Source organism: Penaeus monodon, chromosome 9 (assembly GCF_015228065.2).
Source record: "Penaeus monodon isolate SGIC_2016 chromosome 9, NSTDA_Pmon_1, whole genome shotgun sequence".
Classification (NCBI taxonomy): domain Eukaryota; kingdom Metazoa; phylum Arthropoda; class Malacostraca; order Decapoda; family Penaeidae; genus Penaeus; species Penaeus monodon.
This window is the reverse complement of record NC_051394.1, coordinates 10428021-10455851: the sequence shown is the minus strand read 5'-3', so window position 1 is coordinate 10455851 and position 27831 is coordinate 10428021. Positions and strand designations below refer to the sequence as shown.

Below are 27831 nucleotides of genomic sequence, written 5' to 3'. Positions count from 1 at the left end.
CTCTTCCTTCTCTTTCTCTTTCTCTCCTCCCCTTCTCTCCTCTCCCCTCTTTCCTCTTTTCTCATCCCTCTTTTCCCTCTCTTATCCTCTGTCCACCTCTCTCGATTCCTCTATCAACTCGACATCTCTTACTCACCATGCTCATTCCTGTCATCCGCCCTAATCACTGTTTTCCTCTTATTTTTCATTTTTTTGAAATCTCTGATAGCTCTACTTCGCTTTGTTTCGAAATTCCAAATTCCAATCGACTGAGTATTTCCTGCCATCTACTTGTAACAAATGAAAATAATCTAAAGCAATTGGAAATGGTAAGCAAAGAAACGGGGGAAATAAAGACAAACGCAAAAATGAAAGTCAAGAAAGGAAAAAAATAAGAAAAGAAATATAACATAAAAGCAGAAATGAAGTAAGAAAGGGAAAAAATATGAAAGCAGTCAAGAAAAGAGAAAGTAAGAAAGGAAAAAAAAGAGAATAGCATTTGAAGGCAGAGAGAGAGAAGAGAGAGAAAAGAGAGAGAGAAGAGAGAGAGAGAGAGAGAGAGAGAGAGAGAAGAGAGAGGGAGAGAGAAAGAAAGAGAGAAAACAAAAGAGAGAAGAAAAAGAGAGAGAAAGAGAGAGAATAGAGAGCAAAGAGAGATAGAAAGAGAGAGAGAGAGAGAGAGAGAGAGAGAGAGAGAGAGAGAGAGAGAGAGAAGAGAGAGAGAGAGAGAGAGAGAGAGAGCGGGGGAAATGACCAACCAAAGCTTATCGACAATCCCTTCGTGTGATATCGGGCGAAATCGATAGCGTGACTCCGGATGACTCACCGCCCTGACACCTCACTCACTCACGCACTCGCGCATATTAACACTCACTCACTCGCCCGCTCGCTCGATTTACTCACGCCCACTCGCTAGCACGGTCTTATCATCCACATCACTCGCTCGACCCACCCCCTCGTTTACATATTCATATACATATAAGTCACATATTCAGTCACTCGCTTACACACTCAAACTCGCTTCCTTGCTTGCTTGCTTGTTCACTCACCTATCTATCTATCTATCTATCTATCTATCTATCTATCTATCTATCTATCTATCTATCTATCTATCTATCTATCTATCTATCGATCTATCTATCTATCTATCTATCTATCTATCTATCCATCCACCTATCCACCCACCCATTCATCCCCCCACTCATTCACCCACCCACTCATTCACCCACCCACTCATTCACCCACCCACTCATTCACCCACCCACTCATTCACCCCCCCACTCATTCACCCCCCCACTCATTCACCCCCCCACTCATTCACCCACCCACTCATTCACCCACCCACTCATTCACCCACCCACTCATTCACCCACCCACTCATTCACTCACCCACTCATTCACTCACCCACTCATTCTCTCACCCACTCATTCTCTCACCCACTCATTCACTCACCCACTCATTCTCTCACCCACCCACTTTCCCACTCATCCACCCACTCACTCAACCCACCCTCTCACTCACCAATCCATCCAACCATCCATCCATCCACCCACTCATCGACCTGCCACACACCCCCACCCACCCACCCACCCACCCACCCACTCACCCACGCATCCTTCCCTCCCATCCTTTAACTTCAGGCGCGGGCGCGTCGCGGCGTCAACCGTTGGGCCTGCGAGCTGCCTGCATGGCCTGCCAGATGGGGGGGAGGGGGGGGGGGGACTGATAGGGCAAGGAATGGGACTCGAAATTAGGTGAAGCGTAATAGGGTCGGAAAACGCCTTGGAGTAGGATTTGGAACGAGCCTTGGAACGGGGCCTGCAGGAATGCGTACTCGGAATAGGTCCATCAGGGATAGAAGTGGGATCAAGGCTGGTATGAATGGGGCGAGCAGGAATGGGGCTCGGAATAGGAACACCAAGAATGGGGCTCGGAAAAGAACCACCAGGAATGGGGCCGGAATAGGAACACTCATGACGGGGACCACCGGGGAATGGGACTAGGAACAGGGCCCGGCATGAATGGGGCTCGGAGGAATAGGGCTCGGAGGAATGGGACGCCCTCACGCTGGCAACCCCGGCGATCGATAAGTCCCGGGAAGGACGCCAGAGGGAGAGCGCGCCACCCCCCCCAACCCCACCCCACCCCACCCCGGTCGCATACACCCTCTTCACGCGACCATTATTTACTGCTGTCACCCTTTCTCACCCTTATCCATCACTCTCCTTGAATGCCGGACATGTGGACCTCTCCAAGAGATCTGGGCGGTCAAGTGGGAGGAGGAGGAGGCGGAGGAAGGAAGAAAGAAAGAAAGAAAGAAAGAAAGAAAGAAAAAAAAAGCCGACAAAGTGACGTAGAGATACTTTGCGATGATGCCACTTGCCGAACGTCAGCCGGTGTTGCCACATTACCGGCACTCATTTATGCAATATTACGGCGAGGGGTCTTAACCAACGTTAAATTAATCCTAAATCCTTTAAAGAATAAATCTAAAACAAAAAACAAGAACACACGATTTTCAAGAGATCAAAAGCTTTCGAAACCCCCTTCAGGCAAAAAAAAACGAGACTCATTTCAAAATTATGAGAAAGAGAGAGAGAGAGAGAGAGAGAGAGAGAGAGAGAGAGAGAGAGAGAGAGAGAGAGAGAGAGAGAGAGAGAGAGAGAGAGAGCGGAAGATGAAACGAGGAGAATGACAACTTATAACGGGTGTATTTATGAATGAGTCAGGGCCAGGGATCGATCTGGCGAGGCCTCTTCCCATTCCCGGCCGCGCCACAACACACACAAGCGCCGCACTGAGACCCTCTCGTTGGATTTTGTCTTTATCTTTATCCTCATCATCACCATTATCATCATCGTGATTACTGTTGTAGTTGCTGTCGTCGTCCTCACCATCATCAATCACCATCATCCTCATTACATCATCTTTACCGTAACCATCATCCTCATCTTCATCCTCATTACCATAACCATCATCATCATCTTTATCGTAACCATCATCATCATCATCATCTTTATCGTAACCATCACCACCATCATCACTATCGTAACATATAAAACAAAAAAAAAAAAAAAAAAAAAAAAAAAATATATATATATATATATATATATAATATTATATATATATATATATGTTATATATGTATATATATATGTATATATGTATATATATATATTATATATATATATATATATATATATATATATAAATATATATATATTATAAACAAGGAACATATTTCGATGCACTTATCTGTGACCTGCTATAAGTAATCTCGTTAAACGGGAGACGACAACTAAAAAACAAACTATTCGTTTACATTATAACTATCTTCCTGACAAAAAAAAAAGTTTTCATCTAAACATTACAAAGCCTGATAAAAAAGCCTTCATCCAAATACTTACACAAATATATAAATAATTTAATAATAATCATTTCACTTCCAGAAAAAAATAAATTTAAAAAAATTATATATTTTTTTCATCTAAATAGCACACAAAATATAACACAACAAGGGTTCCATTTCACGTAGGCCACACCCGAGGGCTTCTAAGTAATTAATACCGATTAAACTAATGGAACAAGACATGCAAAGCCACGCAGCCACTTTCCCAGCCTCCTGCCCCTGCCTCTGCCCTTACCCCTGGCCCTGGCCCTGCCCCTGGCCCTGCCCCTGGCCCTGGCCCTGGCCCTGCCCCTGGCCCTGGCCCTGCCCCTGTCCCCTTAAAACGTCCTAGCCCCTTCTACCCACATCCCCCGGCTAACCCCTTCCCCTTCCCCCTTCCCCTTCCCCCTCCCCTTCTTCCTCCTCCTCCTCTTCCTCCTCCACTTCCTCTTCCACTTCCTCTTCCACTTCCTCCTCCTCTCCCCGCTCGCCATTATGTAATAACATTAATGGAGGAGGAAAGACTGGAGCACGCTTTAAGAGTAATGATGGGACAATTAAAGGACAGAGGCTCACAGAACTTTTGCTTAACGGCGGAGGAAAGGGGGGGAGAGGGGGAAATAAAGGGGAAAAGAAGGAGGAGGAGGAGGAGGAGGAGGAGGAGGAGGAGGAGGAGGAGGAGGAGGAGGAGGAGGAGGAGGAGGAGGAGGAGGAGGAGGAGGAGAGAGAAGAGCAGGAACGTAAGTGCGTGTGTGCGTGAGTGCTTGTGTGTGTACGCACGCACGCGTGCGTGTACGTATGTATGTGTGTGACCGCGCGCATGAAAGGAGAGAAAACATAGGACGAGTGGAATAAGAGAGAAGGGAGGAAAGGAAGAGAGGAGGAAAGAGGGAGGAGAGGAAAGGAAAGAGGGGGAGGAGAGGAAAGCCCCGCACCCTCACAAACAGCGACGTTGGCAATCAATGAGGGAAACATGCCACAGTACCGCCCCTTACACGCTGTTCTGGCTGACGCAGATGCCTCGCCTCTGTCACCACCTGTCACTCGACTCGTATCCAAAAAATAATAGAAAATAAAAAAAAGGAAATTAAACTGAACACTTGGCTTCCTCTGCGGCGTAATGGAGATGGAACGTTGCCGTCAACCTCCTTTCCATCTCTCATTCACTATCGATTATCTTATAAATCTCCACTGATGCTCATTCTAGCTGGCGCTGGCGATGGTGGTGGTGATGATAATCAATAGTAATAAGCATATTAACAAAAGGAATAACAATAAAATATTAACAGCAGTAATAATACTATCACTAATGATACTAATACTGATGCTAAATATAACAACAAAAACGCTAATCAATAATAGTAATTGATAGATGATGATGATGATAATGGTGATGATTATCTATCTAGCTACCTATTTATCGATCTATCTACCTACCTATCTATTTATGTGTCTATGTGTCTATGTGTGTGTGTGTGTGTATGTGTGTGTGTGTCTGTGTGTGTGTGTGTGTCTGTGTGTGTGTGTGTGTGTGTGTGTGTGTGTGTGTGTGTGTGTGTGTGTGTGTGTGTGTGTGTGGTCTGTCTGTCTGCCTGCCTGCCTGCCTGCCTGCCTGCCTGCCTGCCTGCCTGCCTGCCTGCCTGCCTGCCTGCCTGCCTGCCTGCCTGCCTGCCTGCCTGCCTGCCTGCCTGCCTGCCCGCCTGTCTGCCTGCCCGCCTGCCCGCCTGCCCGCCCGCCCGCCTGCCGCCTGCCTGCCTGCCTGCCTGCCCGCCCGCCTGCCCGCCCGCCCGCCTGCCTGCCCGCCTGCCTGCCTGCCTGCCTGCCTGCCTGCCTGCCTGTCTGCCTGCCCGCCTGCCTGCCTGCCTGTCTGCCTGCCCGCCTGCCTGCCTGCCTGCCTGCCTGCCTGCCTGCCTGCCTGCCTGCCTGCCTGCCTGCCTGCCCGCCTGCCTGCCTGCCACTTGAGACACATCTGAGACGCAGGTGGTTGTGGGGCGTCAATCCCTTCCGCCGCTAACCCTCGGTAGAAAGAGGAGAGATAAAGGAGAATGAGAGGGAGAGAGAGATAAGAGAAAATGAGAGAGATACGGGAGAATAAGAGAGATCAGCAAGAATGAGAGGGAGAGGTAGAAAAGAAAGAGGGTGACGTAGATAAGAAAGAGGGAGAGGGAAGAGGGAAGAAGAGGGAGAGGGAAGTAGGGTAAGGAGAGATAGGGGGAAGGAGGGGGGGGGGAGATGGAGAAAGCGAGCCACCCATCACATTTAGTAACACTTCTGACCCTCTGCATCTTTTTAAGTTTTACATATACAGCAGCATTAACATATCAGGCATGAATCTACGGAAGACCACGCCAGATTTACATGATGAAGCACCCCCCCCCTCCGTCCCAATCTCCGCGGTGCAGATAAGCACACACACACTCTTTTAAGATTTGTAATTTGCAGTCTCGGTAGTTCCTTTATTATTATCATTGTTGTTATTATTATTATTATTATCATTATCATTATTATCATCATCCTTATTATCTTCTCTCCTCTGTTTCCCTCCTCCCTCTTCTCTCCCTCCTCCTCCTCCCTTTTCTCTTCCTCGTCCCTCCCTCCTCCTCCTCCCTCTTCTCTTCCTCCTCCTTCTCCCTCTTCTCTCCCTCCCCCCTCTCTCCCCATATTTATTTGCTGCTCTCTTCGACCCGACGCGAATTTCCCGGAACATTTTCTCTCGCACCAGCACCGGGCTATTTCCGTGGTGTTCGTGACCCTTGCCTTCCGCCACGGTGTTCGGGGAAGGCGTGGCGTGTGTGATCCTCGTGTGTGTGTTCGTGTGTGTGTGTATTTCTCGTGTGTGTGTGTGTGTTCGTGTGTGTGTGTATTTCTCGTGTGTGTGTGTTCGTGTATGTGTGCATTCTTCGTGTGTGGTTCGTACGACCCTTATGTGTCTTATCCTCATGTGTGTGTGTGTGGGTGTATTCCTCGTGTGTGTGAATCTCGTGTTGTGTGTTCCTCGTGTGTGTGTGTTCCTCGTGTGTGTGTGTTCCTCGTGTGTGTGTGTTCCTCGTGTGTGTGCGTTCCTCGTGTGTGTGCGTTCCTCGTGTGTGTGCGTTCCTCGTGTGTGTGCGTTCCTCGTGTGTGTGTGTTCCTCGTAAGCATTCCTGTGTGCGTAATCCTCGTGTGTGTGTGACCCTCATGTGTGTGTTTATCGGGTGTGTATTCCTCGTGTGTGTATTCCTCGTGTGTGTAATTGCGTGTGCACTGACTGTGTGTGTATTCATAACGGGTATTCATATTCCTTGTGTGCGTATTCGAAGTCTGTGTTTTCGAGCTCGAGTAACATTTCCGGCGATTCTGTCTGCGCTTCTCCTCCCAGCTGTTCTTTTGTTTTATCTTTTCCGAACTCTCTTTCCTGAGGGTTTTTTTTCGTGTAGTTAAGGCATTTTTACCTTCCCTCGGGGGTCTTCTTCACTTCGCTCCATTTTTAAATACGTTTTGACCTCTTCTTTTGCTCGGCATAATGAAGGCCTTTTCACTTTTCTCCGTGGAATCATCACTCGATTTTTGCCTTTTCTTCTCCCTTTCTCTCTCTCACTCTCCTCTCTCTACCTCCTGCTCTTCCTAATTCTCATTCCTTTCCCTTTCCCTTTCCCCTCCCCTTCCCCCTTCCTTTCATCTATCTCCTACTCATCTTCCGTCTCCTCCTCTCCCCCCGTTCCTTACCTCTCACTGTCTTCCTCCTTTTCCCTCTCCCCTTTCCCCTCCTCTCCCTCTCCACCTTCCCCTACCTCTTCCTCTCCCCTTCCCCTTCTCTCCTCTCTTCCTGAGCATCTCATTTTTTCGACATTTGTAAATCATTTTTCTTTCGCCTTCTCTTAACATCATAATGCCTGTTTTTTTCTGTTTCAGCTTCACCCATAAGAAATGCTTTCGAGGCCCAAGACCCTCATAAAAATAGCTGATCCACCTGCTGTCGAGACGGCCGGAAAGGTCAGCAGTTTTTCATTATTCAGCGCTGTACAGTGCTCCGCGCACACGACAGGCTCTCTTGAGTCTGCAAAACAGCCCGACGCGTGTTCACATTGCAATGTTGCAGCAGAAGAGAAGCTTCCTTGTTCTGCTTTCGTCAGGCCACCCCGACTGAGCGACGGACTTTTATCATCACCTTCTTAGAAGATCCTCTCACTACTCACTCTCGCATTCTCTCTCTCTCTCTCTCTCTCTCTCTCTCTCTCTCTCTCTCTCTCTCTCTCTCTCTCTCTCTCTCTCTCTCTCTCTCTCTCTCTCTCTCTCTCTCTCCTTACAGCCACCCCCTTTCATCTCCCCTTTTCGCCTACTTCATGTCCACCCCCTTCGCCTGCCCCCCTCCCCATAACGTCACCCCCTGGGGACACCGAAGAAGCAGGAGCAGAAGCGACGCGATAAAAATAGAGGAATTAGCAGAGTGAAAGGTCAAGACACACTCCACGTCCGCTTCTACCTTCCTCTCCTCGCTCCTCCTCGGCACTTGCCCTCCCCCCTCCTTTCCCCTCCCACCCCGCCTCACCCCCACCAACCGACCCCCTCCTGCTCGTCGTCTGCATATGCGCCCCTCAGCATAGAATGCTTCCCTCGCCAGAAACACCAGGCAATGCATACGAAGGCCTACCGACTTCAGGAAACTTGCTGAGGCTTCGTAAACCGCGCGCAGTCTCGACACCCTCGCAGACAGATGCATTGCCGACAGGAGGAGGAGGAGGAGGAGGAGGAGGAGGAGGAGGAGGAGGAGAGAGGAGGAGGAGGAGGAGGGGAGGAGGAGGAGGAAGGGAGGAGGGAGGAGGAGGAGGAGGAGGAGGAGGAGGAGGAGGAGGAGGGAGGAAGGGGAGGAGAGGAGGAGGGGGAGGGGAGGGGGAGGGGGAGAGGAGAGAGGGGAGGAAGGGAGGGAGAGGAGAGGAGGAAGAAGTGAGGAGGAAGAGAGGAAGAAGGAGGAGGAAGAGGAGGAGGAGGAGGAGTAACAGAAGGTGGAGCGGGAGGAGAAGTAGGAAGAGAAGGAGGAGAAGAAGGAGGAGGAGGAGGAAAAGGAGTGCCTGTCCCTTAACTAGGAACGGGCGGATGCAGCGGCCCTGCAAGTATCACACTTCAAGAACGTACTCCAGGAGCTGCTCGTTAAGAGAGGCGCATCTCGAAGAAGAAGAAGAAGAAGAAGAAGAAGAAGAAGAAGAAGAAGAAGAGAAGAAGAAGAAGAAGAGAAGAAGAAGAAAAGAAGAAAGAAGAAGAAGAAGAATGAGAAAGAGAGAAGAAGAAGAAGAAGGAGGAGAGAGAAGAGAAGAAAACTAATAGAAAGGCAGTAGAGAACAAGCGGAAGAACAGAAGGAAGAGAAGAAGGAGGAAGAAAACTAATAGAAATGGCATAGTAGAACAAGCGGAAGGACGCGCTAATTGGAAGAACGAAGGAAAAAAAAAACAAATTGAGAGGAAGAAAAACCTGAGAAGAACAAACCAAGAGGAAGAATATAAGAAAGAACACAGAGAAAAAACAAACTAAGAAGAGACCGAGCTAACAAGAACGAACCAAGAACAGACAGAGCTAACAAGAACGAACCAAGAACAGACCGGGCAAACAAGAACAAACTCGGAGGAAGAACAACGACGAAGAACAGGCTAAAGCGGAAAGAGTGAGTTGGTGCGTCATCTGTCGCCACTCGCTGCCTCCCATCGGCTCCGGTTCGTGGGAAATCCTTGGCGCGAGATTATGTAAGCGGTGAGGGCGAAATAAATCACTCTGCTTGTGTGTGTGTGTGTGTGTGTGTGTGTGTGTGTGTGTGTGTGTGTGTGTGTGTGTGTGTGTGTGTGTGTGTGTGTGTGTGTGTGTGTGTGTGTGTGTGCGTGTGTTCATTTGTTTGCGGTGTGTGTGTGTTCATTTGTATGCGGTCTGCTTGATTGCTTGCTTGTTTCTTACTTGTGTACGCACGTACGTATGTATGTACGTACCTACGTACGTATGTGTGCATGCATGTATGCACGTACTTAGGTATGTGTGCATGCATGTATGCACGTACTTAGGTATGTCAGTATGCAAACATACACATACACATGTAACGAAATTCTGGAAACGTAGCTGCTGCACGCACCCTCCCCAAAACCCCTCAGGATGCAGAAAACGCCAGCACGCACCTCGACCCACAACGCACCTACATTTATAACTCTATAGAGATATGGCTAATAAACAAAGTGGATTATCGTGCTCGCTCCACTCCCCGGGAGAACAGCGACGGATTACGAGCGAGATAACGGGGCCCCGCCACACGCAACATCAAAAATGAAGTACTCGACGCCGCCATGCGCACGCAACGGGACAGCCATGGCGCTGCTCGGGATTGTGACACTCGGGGTTTCTTTAGAGGTTGCTTTTTATGACATCTTTATCGTCTTTCGTTTTTGTTTTGTTTTTTTCTCTTTTCTTCGCGCTCGATCTTATTCTCTCTCTCTCTCTTTCTCACTCTCTCTTTTTTGGCTTTCTCTCTCTCTCTCTCTCTCTCTCTCTCTCTCTCTCTCTCTCTCTCTCTCTCTCTCTCTCTCTCTCTCTCTCTCTCTCTTCCCCCTCCCCCTCTTCTGTATGTCTCAAGCTCCATCTCTCCCTCATTCTTTCTCACAAGTATGTGATGCATGACGGTACATCTTTTTAAAAAATCAAGCAAGGGAACTTTATTTCAAATTAAAGGAAATCAATAGCTAAACGCGTCTTGATTGGCTGTGACCCGATTCCCTGTGTTAACGACTTCACGACCACGACTCAAAATAGGTGAGGCCAACGCTTATCATCCTTCTCTCATGAATTATTGATGCGAACATGACTAATTTTCTCTCATTAATTAGTACGAGCCTTTCACTAATTACCTGTGCAAGCATTACTCAGTTTCCACCCGATTAATTATTAACACGAACATTAGTCACTCCACCTCCCCCCCCCCATCGATCATTAACACAAAACATAACTCATTTCCATCCATTAATTAATAAAACATTACTAATGTCTACCATTAATTATTAATAAAGCATTACTCACCTGATCTCATCCACTATTCATTCAAATATTTCTCACCTTCCATTTCATTAACCATTAACCTAAGCATTACTCATTTTCTCCCATTACTTCGCTTAACATTACCCATTTTCTACCATTACTTCGCTTAACATTACCCATTTTCTACCATTAATTCGCTTAACATTACCCATTTTCTACCATTAATTCGCTTAATCTTACTCACCCCCCCCCCCCTTTAATTCCTTAAACACTACTCATATTCCCCCATTCATACCCTTAACATTACTCACTTCCCATTATTTCCCTTAACACAACTCATTTTCCCCCATTAATTCCCTGCTTTAGGACGTACGCCTAACCCCCTCCCCCCTCCCCCCTACCAACACCCTTATCACCCTTATCCTTATCAGAAGAGGCGATCGATGGTGTCCATCCGGGTTCCTGCCTTCCACTTACCTGTAGAGGAGAGAAAAAAGATGATTAATTTCCAAGAGTACAGGTAATTTGCATACGAAAACACGGAAGGAGGTAAGTTACACGAAATCGTCTAATATAAAGTCTTTCTTAGAAGTGAAGGAAGCACGGTTCAATAATTGTCTGTTTAGATATTATAGAAATAATTCAAAAATTCACCGTTAGTATATATTAGCCTATCCACATGCACAAACACAAAAACAAACTGAAATAGATGCACACACGTAAACACACACACACACACACACACACACACACACACACACACACACACACACACACACACACACACACACACACACACACACACATACACATACACACACACACACACACATACATACACATACACACACACACACACACATACATACACACACACACACACACACACACACACACACACACACACACACACACACATCCCCAGCTTCCAATGAACCTTGACATTATCCTGCTCTCATAAGACTCCGTTATAATAACCGCTTCAACTTTCGAGCCAAAAGCGATGGTTTATGTCTCACACACGACGAGGAAAAAAGAAAATACATGAATAGTAATGATAATAAAAATGCAACAAAAATATTGACAATGACGGTAATATTCATAGTAACTATAATAAGAAGAATAACATTAAAAACAATAGTAATAGTAATGGCAATAGTAACAAATATAGCGATGGGTGGTGGGTGAGTCTGCACAATCATCATCACCATAATAATGATGACAGTTATAGTGATAGTGATAATGATGATGATGGCGATGATGATAACATAATATTGCCAATAAGAGTATCCATATCGATAGAAACATTAATCATAAAATAACGCGACCCAAAGCAATGATTGGGTGAGATATACTGGAAGAAGAGAAACAAGAGATGAAAAGAGAAGAGAAGAGAAGAGAAGAGGCGAAAAGAGAAAAGGGGGAAAAGAGAAGAGAGAGAAAAGAGAAGAGGAAAGAGAACAGAGAAGAGTAGAGAAGGAGGGAGAGCGGGAGGGAGGGAGGGAGGGAGGGAGGGAGGGAGGGAGGGAGGGAGGGAGGGAGGGAGGGAGGGAGGGAGGGAGGGAGGGAGAGAGAGGAGAGAGAGAGGAGAGAGAGAGGAGAGAGAGAGGAGAGAGAGAGAGAGAGAGAGAGAGAGAGAGAGAGAGAGAGAGAGAGAGAGAGAGAACAAGCCAAAACGCCAAAGAAATAAAAACTCAAAAGAGAACATAAATTGAGGAGAAAAGAGACGAACCCGAGAGGAACAGACAGGGATCGATAAACAGAATATTAGGAGAGAAAGAAAGAGGGGGGGGGGCGAGGGGGCGATGGGGGGAGGGGGGAGGGGGGATAGAAAGGGAGGAAGCGAGGAAGGGAGGGACGGAAGATATATGAAGGATGGGAAAGAGCGACAGAGAAAGAAAGTTAAAGGAAGAGAGAGAGAGAGAGAGAGAGAGAGAGAGAGAGAGAGAGAGAGAGAGAGAGAGAGAGAGAGAGAGAGAGAGAGAGAGAGAGAGAGAGAGATGCGAGGAGGCGAGAACGGGAGACACAACGCCTGATATAGCAAAACCACAAAAGATAATAAAGACACGGGTCTTCTGAGGCAAGTCGGATGACCTATGGTGCGCATCCGGCGAGCCCACGGGATGTTAGGATTTTTACTCATCAAAAGCAACGGGGAATCACACACCCATCTCCCGCTCACCGTCCCCCAGTTATTCGTTCCCCACTCACCCGTCTTCCACTCACCCGTCTTCCACTCACCCGTCTTCCACTCACCCGTCTTCCACTCACCCGTCTTCCACTCACCCGTCTTCCACTCACCCGTCTTCCACTCACCCGTTTCCACTCACCACGTCTTCCACTCACCCGTCTTCCACTCACCCGTCTTCCACTCACCCGTCTTCCACTCACCCGTCTTCCACTCACCCGTCATCCACTCACCCGTCTTCCACTCACCCGTCATCCACTCACCCGTCTTCCACTCACCCGTCTTCCACTCACCCGTCTTCCACTCACCCGTCTTCCACTCACCCGTCCCCCACTCGCCAATTCTTCCCCCCTCCCCCCAGCGCCGTTCCCGACAGCACACGACCCCAAACGGACTAAAGACGATCTGCCATGACTCTCCACGACTCTCCACAACCCCTTCCCCCTCTCCCTTCCGATAACCTTCGATATGCGATCAATCACGAACGAACCGCCGTCGCCGTCGCTGTCTTTCTCCCAAAAGCATAATGGTGTCGTAGCTGCGTGAGGACAGGACATATGCACAACCTTCACCCCCTCGTCTCCTCCTCAAACTTCTGTTCCATTTTCCGTCCATCTCCCACGCTCCTCTCCGTCGCCTATCCTATTCCCCCATCCCTCGTTCTTTCGCCTTTTTTCTCCTTTCCCTATTCCATTCCCAATTCCTCGCCCTTTCACCTCCTTCCCCTTCCCCTATCGCAGTTTCGGACCTTCGCCCCATCTCCTCCTTCCGTTCCCCATAGTCCACCGTCACCCATCCTCCATCCTCCTCCTCCTCCTCCTCCCACCTCCACTCCCCTTTATCTCCTCCCCTTCCCCTCTCCCATCCCTCTTCCCTCGCCCCTTCCTCTCCTCCCCTTCCCTATCCCCTCCCCCCTCCCCTCCCCATCCCCTCTCACCTCTCCTTCCCATCATCCAAACAACGTAACTTCACCGAGAGGAGGCGATGTGACGAGCAGCTCCAACACCTCCTGTCATGAAGGAGGAGGGAGGAGTGAGCGAGGGAGATAGGGAGGAAGGAGGAGGAAAGATGAAAGGGGAGAGAAGGGAGGAGAGTAGAGAGGAAGGGAGGGACAAGAGAGGGAGGAGAAAGAAGAGAAGAGAGGAGGGAGGAAAGAGGGAAGACGAGAGAAGGGAGAAGAGAAAGAGAAGAGAGAGAAGGAAGGAGAGAAGAGAGAGAAGGTAGGAGGGAGGAGAGACGAGGGAGACAGAGGAAGGATGGCGGAGGCTTCCAACTGGTGAAACTCTGGGGAAACCCGTGTGTGTGATATCTCCCCCGCTCCATGTTGTTATGATATATACCCTCCGAGAGTCGTTGTCGCGCCCCGACTCCCGTTTCGAATATTAAGGTCATTATTTTTTTTTTTTTAGGAGGAAAATCGAGAAATAACTATCTTTTCTGGGTAAATTGAATCCGTTAAAAGTAAAGTTTCAACGCGCTTGTGAGACGTTTCCGAACTCGAACGGTTAAAACAACAGTACTAAGAAAATAAATCATTGAAAAATAGCCGAAAGACCTGATAAAACGGAAAATACAACGAGAAACATGTTGATGCGATATATAACAGCGGATCTATTTTGGGCGTCACGAGAATACACTAAAATTCGGATGATATCAAAAATACATCAAAAAGCTTTCCTATCCAATTATTCCTAGTTTCGCGCATCGTATTTTGGAACTCTCGAAATGTATTACGTAAAAATGAAGAAGAAATATCTGATATAGGTTTATTCGCTATATAAAAAAATGGAAAGAAATGTCTGGTGTCGGCTTACTCGCTGGGCTAAAAAATAAGTCTGATGTGGGTTTACTCGTTACACAGAACTGATTTCAAAAATCTGTCGCCGATTAGACTTTTCTGGATAATGAACAATGTACCCTGTCATGTATACAGTAATTATTATTACAATATTTATTATAATAATATCATTATTATTCACATCATTATCATAATTACCATCATTACTATTATCACCACCACAACAATCACCATCATTACCATTATTATCATCATTTACTTCTGCCATTAGGCCGTCTCTCAAAATCAATCAGGTGATACGAATTAATTCAGGGCGCAGATGAGCCGTAGATTTCCCTATCATTTCACACTAAAATAATACGATAAAACACATAGACGATAATCTATGTGGAAAAAAAAATGAAATCTCAATCTTAATCTCTCTCTCTCTCTCTCTCTCTCTCTCTCTCTCTCTCTCTCTCTCTCTCTCTCTCTCTCTCTCTCTCTCTCTCTCTCTCTCTCTTCTCTTCTCTTCTCTCTCTCTATATATATTCTTATTTCTTTCCATTTTGCTGGTTTGCCTCTGATCCATTTATGTCAATGTAAAAGTTTTTTGAATTTTCATAGCAAGTCAAATTTTTTCACTTTTTCTAAAAACCTTGCTTAACTACAATGACAATGCAAAAAGCTAGCTTTTTATATTTTCTCTCTCGACTATCTCTATAGTTTAATATCTTTTAAAAACACATTTTTTACCAGTCACTCACCCACTATCACACCTACATTTATAGACCTTTCGTATCTTCAACGCATAGCAAGATTGCAAGATCTGGCAACAAATGGTCTTATCTGCTCGTTACAAATCTACAAATTTCCCGAGCAGTGTTTTTTTTTCTTCTGGAAAAAGATTTCATCCGAGGAATTCCCTCGATATGGTTTGCATTGACTTTAAATATTTATTTTACGCTCTCTTTGAATCCTTTTCTTGACTTGTCTGTTTGCCCTTACTTGCCCCTGCTTGACTCTGCTTACCTTGCTTGACTGCATGTGTCCCTACTTGTTCCTGCTTGGTTCTGCTTGCTCCCACTTGTATTCACTTGCCTTAATCTGCTTCTACCTCTCTCTGCTTGACTCTGCTTATTCTATTCATTCTCTATCTGTCCCTGTTTGACTCTTGTTTTCCTCTGCTTGACTCTGGCTGTCCATGACCCCTGTTCCCCCTTCCCGGGTATCTTTAAGAGCGAGGCGAGGCGGGAGCGCAAGAGATCCTCTTAAAGTAGTAATTAAGGTAGGAGATAAGCACGCTCCCCTGCTGATAAGACTCAACAGCTGGTCACATCTGATAACATGGTCGGTGGTTCCTCTCGTGTCAATTCCGACCTGCAGCCTCGTCTGCTTACCTCATTACACCGTGTCTACTAGTTAAAGTGACGATCGGAGAAAAAAAAAATACAAGATGGCTGTCCCCATGAAAGGCATTCGCATTCTGAAGTGACCACGGAACCGGGAAGGGAATATCTCCACTGTTCTCCAACTTTGATCCTTATATCATTCGCCAATGTTTCCGTTCATTTGTCTTGTCTCTCGCTCTTTCGCTCATTTACTCTCTCAGTCTTCTCTTTCTCTTCCTCCCCAGCCCCCCTTTCTCATTCTCTCGCACTCACTCTCTCTGACACACACACACACACACACACACACACACACACACACACACACACACACACACACACACACACACACACACACACACACACACACACACACACACACACATACACACATTCGCACTCACAAACCAAACATATAAGCACACACACACGCACACTCTCACACTAAACACGCGAACACATACGCACACTCACACATGCACACTTATTCACACACTCATCCAGTCTCATACACCCATACTCTTACACTCAGATATACTTCCAAAGTCTCGCCAAATTACACATATTCACACCCACTCACAAATCCACCCACTCACTCACCCACCCACCTACCCACCCACCCACTCACTCATCCACTCAATCACTCATCCACTCACTCACCCACTCACACACACTCCTTTCCTCGACCTCCCACCGATATGCGCCCTTGAAAGGTTACTCACTGAGATATCATTTTCCTTTCTCTAAAGAGCACAACAGCGTGTTTAAAAATCCCACACGCGCCCCGCTGCAGTGGGAAGCTTCGAACAGCAGCTGGATTTATGAGTCAACATCCCCTCCTCCCCCCTCTATCCCCCCTTTCTCGTCTATCCCCTTCCCTTCCCCCCTTTCTGCCTCTCATTCCTCTCCAAAGCACTCCCCATCCCCCCCCCCCCCAACTACTCCACTCCCCTTTTCTGCCACCCTCTCTCCTCTATCCTTTCTCCTCCCCCTTCTGTCCTCTTCTTCCCTAGCTCCTACTCACCCCCCTTTTGCCGCACCGTTTCACCCCTATTCTCCATCCCCCCTATCTACTTCCTCAATTTCTCCCCCTTTTCCCTTACCCCACCCTGGTTCTCCCCTTCCAACCTATTTTACTCCGTTCCCCAATTTGCTAACTCTCTTGGTCTCCCTCCTATCTCCCTATCTGTTAATCCCCCCTCTCTCTCCTCCCCTCCCCACGCCCTCCGCTCTCCACAACCGGGAAACATAACGAGATAACAGTGATTGAACATAGTGGTTCTTATACCGTACGTAACCCGAACACACAGGAGTCTTATACCGTATGTAACCCGAATACAGTGGGTCTTATACCGTACGTAACCCGAACACAGCGAGTCTTACATCGTCCGTAACCCGAACACAGCGAGTCACACCAGCGCAAAGGCTGGTGTGACCGGCACGTGACCGGGACAGAAGAATAGACGAAATAACTAGGCCTAAAAGAAGACCGGTTGCAACTTGGCAGAATCTGTGAAGGAGAGGGTCGTCGAAATGAAAAGTGTTCGGAAGATGATGATGATGATGATAAAGAAAGACTGATATGAAGGAGACGGAGGGGGGCGGGGGGAAGAGAAGGGAATTAAAGCAATCAAAACAGAGAGAAAATAAGGCAGAAGAAAAAAGGAAAAGGAAGAGAGAGCGAAGAAAAAAACGAAAAAGAAAGGGAAGAAAAAGAAGAACACGAACAAGAAAAAGAACAACAAGAAAAAGAAGAACAAGAAGAACAAGAAGGTGGACCGGCGTGGGTGCCCTAAGCTGCCTCTGCCCAGGGGGAGATGAGGTGTATAGGCGTAGGGGGAGAGGAAAGAGGAGGAGCAGGGGCAGGGGAGAAAGAGTAAGAGGGAGAAAGACGAAGAGGCAGTGGGAAGGGTAGAGGAAGGGGAATAAGGTAGGGGATGGTAGGGGAAGGAGCAGAGGTACGAAGGTAAGGTAAAGGCTTGGGTAAAAGTAAGATGAAGGGAAACTGACAGTCGAAGGTGAAAAGGAAAAGGCGCGGAGAGAGAGAGAGAGTGAGAGAGAGAGAGAGAGAGAGAGAGAGAGAGAGAGAGAGAGAGAGAGAGAGAGAGAGAGAGAGAGAGAGAGAGAGAGAGAGAGAGAGAGAGAGAGAGAAGCAAAGAAAAAAGGAACGGGGTATGGGGGAAGGATCTAGTACACAGCAACGTTCCCTTAATTCCACGAACCCCCACCGTGTTGAGACTCGAACCCCCCCCTCCCTCGCCCCCCCAACCAAGGTCATTTTAAAGAGTCTCTTCCACCCTCACCCTACCACCTACATCCCCTCCCCCCACCGTCGACCCCAACCCGACCCCGACCCGCACAATACCTAACGTTCCACTCCGCACACACTCGAGCGGGGGTCCAAAATCTCCCCCCCCCCCATAAGAGAAAAAAAATCTCGCTATATACGGTAACTGGGGTCACTCCCCCCTCTTCCCCCTCCTCACCCTGAAGATAACAGCACGACGGACCCCAAAGATAATGTCTCCCACGCCCTGACCCTCCCCCCCTCCCCCCTCCCCCCACACCCCCTCACCCTCCTCCCGAAACAGGCGGAATCTGGCTATAATTATCTGTGACATTTTGTTGACGCCAGAGTTAGCTCAGCGGGACCACGTATTGATCTCTCTCCCGCTAAGTTCCCCCCTCCTGTCCTCTCCTCTCTCGCTGCCTCCCCTCCTCTCCTCTCCTCTCTTCCCTGCTTCGCCTCTCCCTACCCTTCCTGTATCTCGCTCTCGCTCTCCTCTCCTCTCGCTCTCTTATCCTCTCCTCTCGCTCTCGTTCTCCTCTCTCTCGCTCTCCTCTCTCTCGCTCTCTCTCCTCTCCTCCCCTTCTTTACCTCCTCCCCTCTCTTTCCTCTCCCCTCGCTCTCTCTCCTCTCCTCTCGCTCTCTTCTCCTCTCCTCTCGCTCTCTCCTCCTCTTCTCTCGCTCTCGCCCCTGCCTCTCCTTTCCTCCCTCTCTCCCTACCTCACCTCACCTCACCTCACCTTACCTTACCTTACCTCACCTCACCTCACCTCTCCTCTCCTCTCGCTCGCCTCTCGTCCCTGCCTCTCCTCTCCTCCTTCCCTGCCTCTCCTCTCTTCTCCTCTCCTCTCTTCTCCTCTCCTCTCTTCCCTGCTTCTCCCCCCCCCATTTCCCTGCATCTCATTTGCCTCTCCACTCTCCTCTTACAGTCAATCTACTGTTCTTCCCTCTACAGCTTTCTCGTTTTCATTCTATCTCTCTTTTCTTCTCTTCACGATCCTCTTTCACTCATCTCTCACCCACTCGCTCTACCCTAGAATACTATACTTTCACTCACTCTAATCTAAATATTTTCTCACACACTATTCTTTCTTTCTTTCTCTCCTTTCCTCTCTCATTCTCTCTCTCTCTCATTCTCTCTCTCTCTCTCATTCTCTCTCTCTCTCTCATTCTCTCTCTCTCTCTCATTCTCTCTCTCTCTCTCATTCTCATTCTCTCTCTTTCTTCCTTTCTCTTCTCTTTCTCATTCTCATTCTCTCTCTTTCTCATTCTCATTCCTCTCTTTCTCATTCTCATTCTCTCTCTTCTCATTCTCATTCTCTCTCTCTCATTCTCTTCCCTCTCTTTCTCATTTCATTCTCTCTCTCTCTCTCCCATTCTTTCTCTTTCTCATTCTCATTCTCATTCTCATTCTCTCTCTTTCTCATTCTCATTCTCTCTCTCTCTCTCCCATTCTTTCTCTTTCTCTTTCTCTTTCTCATTCTCATTCTCATCTCTCTCTCTCTCTCCCATTCTTTCTCTCCCTCTCCCCCTCAACCCCTCTCCCAACCCTCATTCGCATGTCTGTCCCCTTTCTCATTTTCCGTCCCTCTGTCATTTCGGTTTCCTTCCTTAACCGAAGCGTGTTTTTCCAGATTAAAGAGTTGCTTCAAATTTTAATGAAAACCGTAAATAATTTATTTATGGTTCTACGCGAATGAAAAAAAAAGTTCATCAGACCTCGCCGTTCTTCATTATATTATCTTCTTGTGTAACGCGCCTTCGGTAAATATTTGGTTTTTACTCCCCATCTCCCTCTCCCTCTCCCTCCCCCCCCCACTCTTCCCCTCTCCCTTTCCGCCTCTCCTGCGCTTTTTCTCTCCCTCGTTCCTTCCCCATCTTTCTCTAACACTTCTCATCTTCCTTCACTCTTTCTCTCTAGCCATTCCATTTCTCTTTCTCTTCGCCTTTCCCCATCTTTTCTCTCATTCATCCCCTCCCTTTCCCTCTCCCTATCCTCCACCCTTCCCTTTCCCTCTCCTCCTCCCCTTTCCCTCACTTCTCTTTCTATCCTTCTACCTCACCCTCTTTCCATATTCTCTCTCTCTCTCCCTTTCCCTCTCGCCCCGTTGTCTTAGCCCTTTTCCCCCACCACCACCCCTCCCTTGCCATTCCCCTCCCCTCTCCTCCTCCCTCACACCTTCCGTTTTCCCCCTTCCCTCCCTCCCCTTACACCTTCGCCCCCTCCCTCCCCTTACCCTCGCCCCCTCTCCCCACTCAGCCACACCCACACCCACACCCTCCCTCCCCTTCCCACCCTCTCCCTCACCCCACTTCCCCACCCCATCCCCTCACCCCCCTCCTCTTCCCTACCCCATCCCCTCACCCCCCTCCTCTTCCCTACCCCATCCCCTCACCCCCCTCCTCTTCCCTACCCCATCCCCCCTCCCTCCTCTCCTCGCTGGTACAGTAACAGGGCTACACCGCCACATCCTCACGCAAGCAAGTATTGATCTTTATATTACATCACACGTGACCGGTTTCGAGATCGAGGCGAAGGGAGAGGGAGCCCGCGGAAGGAGGGAAGGGCGGGAGGGATAGAAGGAGAGGAGAAAGAGGAACGGAAGGAGAGGGAGAGGAGAGGAGAGGAGAGGAGAGAGGAAAGAAGAGGAGGGGAGATGAGGGGAGAAGGAAGGATAGAAGGAGAAGGGAGGAACAGAAGGAAAAAATGGAGGGATAGACGGAGAAAAGAAAGATGAACGGAATAAGGAGAGAGAGAGAGAGAGAGAGAGAGAGAGAGAGAGAGAGAGAGAGAGAGAGAGAGAGAGAGAGAGAGAGAGAGAGAGAGAGAGAGAGAGAGAGAGAGAGAGAGAGGGATGGATGGATGGATGGATGGATGGATGGATGGATGGATGGATGGATGGATGGATGGATGGAGGGAGGGAGGGAGAGACAGAAGAGAAGAGGAAGCCTACGAAGGGAGAAAAGCAGGACGGATAGAAGGAGAAAGAAAGAGTAACGGAAAGGAAGTGGAAAGGAGATATAGAAGAGAAGTGGGAGATAAAGAAGGATAAGCGGGGAGACAGAAGACTAATGGAGGGATAGAAGAAGAAAAGAAAGAGGAACGGAAGAAGAGGGAGGAAGGGACCGTAAGAAAAAGAAGGGAGGAGGAGGAACAAAAAAGAAAAAGCGGAGGGATGAAAGAGGAGAGGGAGAGGGAAGAGAGAAGAGGAGAGAAGAACGCTTAGAGAGGGGGAAAGTATTGGAGGAAGAGGTACAGCTGGCTGCGAGGGAGGGAGGGAGGGAGGGAGGGAGGGAGGGAGGGAGGGAGAAGGAGGGAGGGAGAGAAGGAGGGAGGGGAGAGGGAGATAAGAGACAAGCAATGCAAGAAGGGCATGGAATTGGGGGGGATATATCCGTGCCTCTGTCTGCCTGCCTTTCTCTTTTGTCCCTTCTGCCTGCCTGCCTGCTTGCCTGCCTGCTTGCCTACGTGCCTGGCTGTCTACCTGCCTGCCTGCCTGCTTGCCTGCCTGCTTGCCTACCTGCCTGGCTGTCTACCTGCCTGCCTGCTGCCTACCTGCCTGGCTGTCTACCTGCCTGCCTGCCTGCTTGCCTACCTGCCTGGCTGTCTACCTGCCTGCCTGCCTGCTTGCCTGCCTGCTTGCCTACCTGCCTGGCTGTCTACCTGCCTGCCTGCCTGCTTGCCTGCCTGCTTGCCTACCTGCCTGCCTTTCTGTCTGTCTGCCCCTCTATCTGCCTTTCTGTCTGTCTGCTTGCCTGTCTGCCTGCCTGTGTCTCTGTGTGTGTGTGTCTGTCGCTTCTTCCAGTCCTGTCTCCATTTTCGTTTCCTACTTAATGCTTGCCTCACACACTACGGCTTTCCTAGCAATTCCTCAACAGTTTACGAAATACTCATCTCCGCTTACTCGTACCGCAGCAAATCGCGCTACGGCGAAACTTTAAGCCGAAATAAACTCAAAAACTTATCTGTAAATATACACTGACAATCCCCTAATGTCAATATCGGTCGAGTCAAGTCTAAGTAAACCCATTTTTCGAAGTAAACATCTATCACTTTAAGTAAGCATTTTTCTTTGCTTTTCTAGTGACGTAAATATGGTCTTTCCAGTTGAACCTAAATCAATTCCAAAATACTTTTTCGATATTATTATCGTTATAATTTTATCATTATTATTATCAAACATTCATATTAGCATGAGCAATATATTCACCACTCTCATCATCTTCATCATTAATTACCATCATCTTCATCTTTGTAATCGTGTTATTTATCGGGATAGAAATCTGCCCCAACACCCACCAACAAACACTTACACTCAAACAAACACAATCATAAGCAAACAAAAACAAAAAAAGCCATCCACACAAACGAACAAACACCCCCAACCAGAACTACCAATCAGCCAAACCGAGCATTGTAATATTGCCATTTATTGAGATAAAAATCTGCCCCAACACCCACCAGGAACAGTCAACAAACACTTGCACGCAAACACTCATACACAAACAAACAAAAACAAAAACAAAAAGCCATCCACACAAACGAACAAACACCCCCCAACCAGAACCACCAATCAGCCAAGTCGAGCCGTTATCACCGGCGTTACAAAAACCTAAATCCGAATCAAAATTAAGCCGTGCGGAGCCACCCCGCTGACGTCATCGTCCGGTGCCACGACGACGGCCTGCAGCGCCATCACCTGAAACAGCTGATCGTCTACCGACAATAAATTATAAATTTACAGGTGACAGATGACTGGCGGACCTGGTGACCTGCTCTGGCGATTTTCTTGATTTTGATGTGTATTTGGATAAACAAATGTGTACGGACGTGTTAGTACTCGCTGATATGTATACGCACATATACATACATAAATATATGCACAGCTTATGCATACAGGTTCGAACATAAACGTATACGAGATATAGACATTCATGTATAAACACGCATATATATACACACCAACACACTTGGGTGTACAAACATGAGTTATGTACCAATTAACATATGTAGGGTAATCTACCTTGGTGTTAGAGGTGTGAAAACTATATGAAATGTCGACATACTGGGATTATCAGAAGGACAAAGGCACAGACACAGACACACACGCGCGCGCACGCACGCACGCACACACACACAAATGCTCACGCACACACACACGCACGCGCACACACACACACACACACACACACACACACACACACACACACACACACACACACACACGCTATAAACACTAAACAAAAACAACAAACACATTACTTACTTCATTTGTTTTACGATGGTACTTTTGCCGGACTCTCCCGCTCCTGCAAAGAAAGAAATGTGTCATTAGAACGAATGACATCATTATCAACACCAACATGAAGGCCATGGAAACAAGTTAATCACTGCGTCACGCTGTAATAAATTTGCAAAAATTATTTCCAAATAGCGGGCTTATAACAACTGGATTTATATGAACTGAATGCTGAATATATATCCACATATAAACAGGTTGTGCTAGCGGATTTATATTTGTTCATAGTTCCTCTGGCAGATATAAAAAAAAAATCAACGGATGATAAAATCGTGATTTATTTTCTGTATTGCGAATATCAAATATGCTTTTCGGTTATACATAGTAATCAGAAAATACTTTAGATGAGATGAAAGATCTGGTTTCTCATAAAGATTTATGAACAAATAAAAATAAATATGTTGCTAAGGAAGAAAAAGAAAGGGAGAACAAGATCAGGAGGAAGAGGAGGAAGAATATGTTGCTAAGGAAGAAAAAGAAAGAGAGAAGGGGGAGGAGGAAGGGGAGGAGGAAAAGGAGGAGGAAGAGGAGAAAGAGGAAGAGGAAGAGGAGGAGGAGGAGGTAGAGGAGAAGAAGGAGAAGGAGGAGGAGGAGGAGGAAAAAGAGGGTGAAGGGGTAGGGGGGGAAGAGGAGGAAGAGGAGGAGGAGGAGGAGGAGGAAGAGGAAGAGGAGGAAGAGGAGGAGGAGGAAGAGAAAGAGGAGGAAGAGGAAGAGGAGGAAGAGGAGGAGGAGGAAGAGGAGGAGTAGTAAGAGAAGGAGGAGGTAGGGGAAAGAAGAGGAGAGGAGGTAGGGGGAGGAAGAGGAGGAAGGAGGAGAAAACGTTGCAACATACGAACAAGAGAAAAGGAGAAAAGGCCACTAAATACGAAGAGAACAAACAAAGACATGACACAATCGGCACCAAAAATCCGGAAAATCCGAACCGGAATTCACGGCTCGTGCCCGCCACAAGGTCTTCACCCCCTCCCCTTCCCCCTCCCCCTTCCCATTACCCTTTTCCCAAACACTATTAATCTCCCCCTTCCCCCTGCCCTCCCCCCCTCCTCCTCCCCTTTCCACACGTCTTCGCTACCCCTTCCCCTCTCCCCCTCCCCTTCTCCCCCTTTCCCCACCTTATCACTATTTCTTCTTGCACTTACCTTTCCCTCATTTTAACCCAACCATTTTTTTTTCAAATACTAAACCATCCTTTGTGACATCAAAAAAAAAAAAAAATAACACCAAGCTTCTTTAATAATGATAATGAATGACAATGACTGTGACAACAACAACAACAACGATAACAATAAAAAAAATACACCCATAACTTAAATCCAACTTGATCACACTCCCATCAACCCCGCCGACTGATAACAATAAAAGAAAAAGAAGAAAAAAAAACTCGCCACACTCTAATGGCCAAAGTAATCCCAGAATCGCCGCCGCATCTCGCCGCCTTAATTTCTCCGGCAAACAGAGATCATCGGCGCAAATCTCCCCGGCAAACACACGCCCATCGTCCGCGAAGGAAAAGTAAATCCATTTTCTGGGGGGGAACTTCTCTTTCTTCTTCTTTCTTTCTTTCTTTTTCTCCCCCCCATCCCCCCTCCTTTTCCTTCCTCCTTCTCCTTCTCCTCTCCTTCTTCTCCTTCTCCTTCTCCTCCTCCTCCTCCTTTTGGTTCCCCCTTTTTTCAGGGAGTATGTTGACGATAGAGGTAAGAGTGCTGGGGATGAGGTAGGGGTGAAAGGAAAATGGGTAGCGCAGGAGGAGGAGGAGGAGGAAGAGGAGGAGGAAGAGGAGGAGGAAGAGGAGGAGGAAGAGAGGAGGAGGAGGAGGAAGAGGAGGAGAAGAGGAGGAGGAAGAGGAGAGGAAGAGGAAGGGGAAGGGGGAGAGAAGGAGAAACAGGAAGAGGAGGAGAGGGAGGAGGAGGAGGTCGTACAGGAATGATGGGGAGGAAGGAGCAGGTAGAGGGATAGAGGAGGGGTGAGGAGGGAGGAAGGAAAGGGAGAGGGTGTGTAGCGTGACGTGAATGGGGCTCCGTGAGCGCCAGGTGCCGTGTAGCAGGTGGTGACGCTAGCGTAACAGGTGGGAAAATGTGTGACAGGTGGTGGTGGAGGGGTAGAGGTGAAAAAAGTGGAAGAGGTAGAAAAGAAGGTGGAGTTGGAGGTGGAGGAGGAGGAGGAGGAGGAGGAGGAGGAGGAGGAGGAGGAGGAGGAGGAGGAGGAGGAGGAGGAGAAAGAGAAGAAAGAGAAGGAGGAGGAGGAGGAGGAGGAGGAGGACGCAGCAAATCGAGGCTCGGGCGCGGGCGCATAAGAATGGCAAAAGAAGAGTGCGCTGTTTCTTGGCGAAGGGCGCCGCCGTGAGGCCCTTGGTAGCGGCGTGACAAGCGGCAAGAGAAGGGCATGACGAGCTATTTGCGTCACCCTTTCGCCTTCAGAGATATCCCTTCGGGCAGGGTCACGTCATCATGTCACCCTTAAGAGATGCCTGCTTGGCCAGGATTAAGGAAGTGACACTCCAAGGGTTGAGGGGAAAGTCATGATGAAGCAAGGACACGAGGGTGCCAGGGTGATGACTCGAGGGGAAGGGAAGCAGGTGTTATCTAGCAGGTAAAGGAGGAGGAGTCTGGGAGAGCAGGTGAAGAGGTAGGGGGGAGGGGGTGGGGGAGGGGAGCTGAGAAGCGAGGGGGAGGGGGAGGGGGAGATGGGGAAAAGAAAATGCGGAAGATAACGGGAAGGAGACGGAGGATAAGCAGGTGGGGAGAAGGGGAGAGGAGAGAGGAGATAAGGAGAGGAGGGAGGAGAATGGGAAAGAGGAACGGATGGAGAGGAGTGGTGGACAAAGAGGAAGAGTAGAGAGAGGGAGAAGAGAGGCAGAAGGATGAGGGAGAAAGATAGAGAGGAGAGGGGGGAGAGGAGAGAGAGAGGGCGTAGTGCCACCTCCATGACCCGAGATGAGCGTTCCTCCCTCACCTCCCTCATGTTGCCTGCCCCTACCCCCTCCATCACGAACCGTCGCCACTCCATCACAACAGCTTGTACTCCGCTACACCTCGTCTCCAAAAATGGGTGCCGGTTTTCCTCCCTACCTCCCCCCCTTTTTTATACGAGCGTGCGAAAGAAATATATTTACTTGTCTTATCTAAAAAATAATAATAATAATAATAACGTAAATACGTTTGTGTGTGTGTGTGTGTGTGTGTGTGTGTGTGTGTGTGTGTGTGTGTGTGTGTGTGTGTGTGTGTGTGTGTGTGTGTGTGTGTGTGTGTGTGTGTGTGTGTGTGTGTGTGTGTGTGTGTGTGTGTGTGTGTGTGTGTGTGTGTGTGTGTGTGTGCGCGCGCGCGTGCGCGTGTCCAAATAAAAATTGCAGCCACAAACTTGAATATTTATAAAACTGCGCTCATCCTCATATACAAAAACGCACTCATACTCCCATGTAATAAAAAAAAAGCGCACTCACACTTGTATATAAAAACGCATTCCCTTCATACCTCTCGTTTTTATCGCGGGTATCACGTGATATCACTTACCGCTCGACACTCCAAACTTCCCCTCACCCCCCTCCTTCCCCTTCCCAATAACCTTACATTCCCCTTATTCCTCGTGCCCTCGCCGGATCCTGTGTACGGCTCTCCACCCCCCCCACCCCCATTCGTGCCCACCCCCCACCCTATGTACCCCCTCCCCCTCTCTATGTACCCCTACCCCCACTCTCATACCCTCCCCATACTGCACCCCCCTCCCACCCCATCCCTACCCCCCTACTCACATACCGTAACCGCTCAATAGCCAAGACTTTCCCCTTTATAAAGTGAAGAAAGCAGATGTGCCGCTAGCCAGAGTGTAACTTTAAATACCTGAAGAGGAAATAAAAAAAATAAGAAGAAAACAATAATAATAATCACCATTACCACGATCTCCCCCCGCGCCAAAAGCAACTATCAGTGTCATTAACAACATCACCGAGAAATTGCCCATAAATTGATACAAGATTCTCGACCGAGAAATACACACGAGGAGAAACACGTACCAGAACGGACGAAATAAAGTGGAAAACCAAAGTACTTGCCAAAACGAGGCGACGAAGTGGAAAGACCAGAGAAGAGAGAGAGAAAAAAAATATTCCGTGAGCTATTATTCGCTGTAATTAAACACGTATCGTCACTGCATGTTCTTTGGGCGTCGTGCATTTGCAACAAGCAAGTTCTTTTACGTGTCACTCCTCATGTATCTCTTGGAGTTGAGTATGTATCTTTCAAATCCTATTTCGAACCTAACAAGAGTAAAAGAGAACACTTAAACACAGCTTTGAAAAAAAATAAATAAAAAATAAACAAAATAAATTATTCAAATCAGGACCAAATCAAAAGAAACGAAAAGGAAAGAAACGGCACGAAAACAAAGAAACATGAAAAAGCGAATATGAAAGGCCACAGTGCCATGAAGAGCTCACAGGTGAAGCGCACGACAGGTACATATTGTTAACTAAATTGTATGACGAGACGGCCTGGGTACGAAAAATCATCTGCAACGAACAATGGCCGCCTTGCCAGGACTGG

At 48.0% G+C, this 27831-nt stretch overlaps 1 protein-coding gene across 2 annotated transcripts in view; it reads right to left on the bottom strand.

The window, feature by feature from the left end:
- Positions 1–27831, bottom strand: part of LOC119576960 (guanine nucleotide-binding protein G(o) subunit alpha) — a 146628-nt gene that overhangs the window by 60938 nt on the left and 57859 nt on the right. For both annotated transcript variants that reach the window (XM_037924616.1, XM_037924615.1), the window contains exon 2: positions 23261–23303. In XM_037924616.1, the coding sequence (XP_037780544.1) occupies positions 23261–23303 (43 nt within the window). The remainder of the gene's footprint in view (positions 1–23260; positions 23304–27831) is intronic.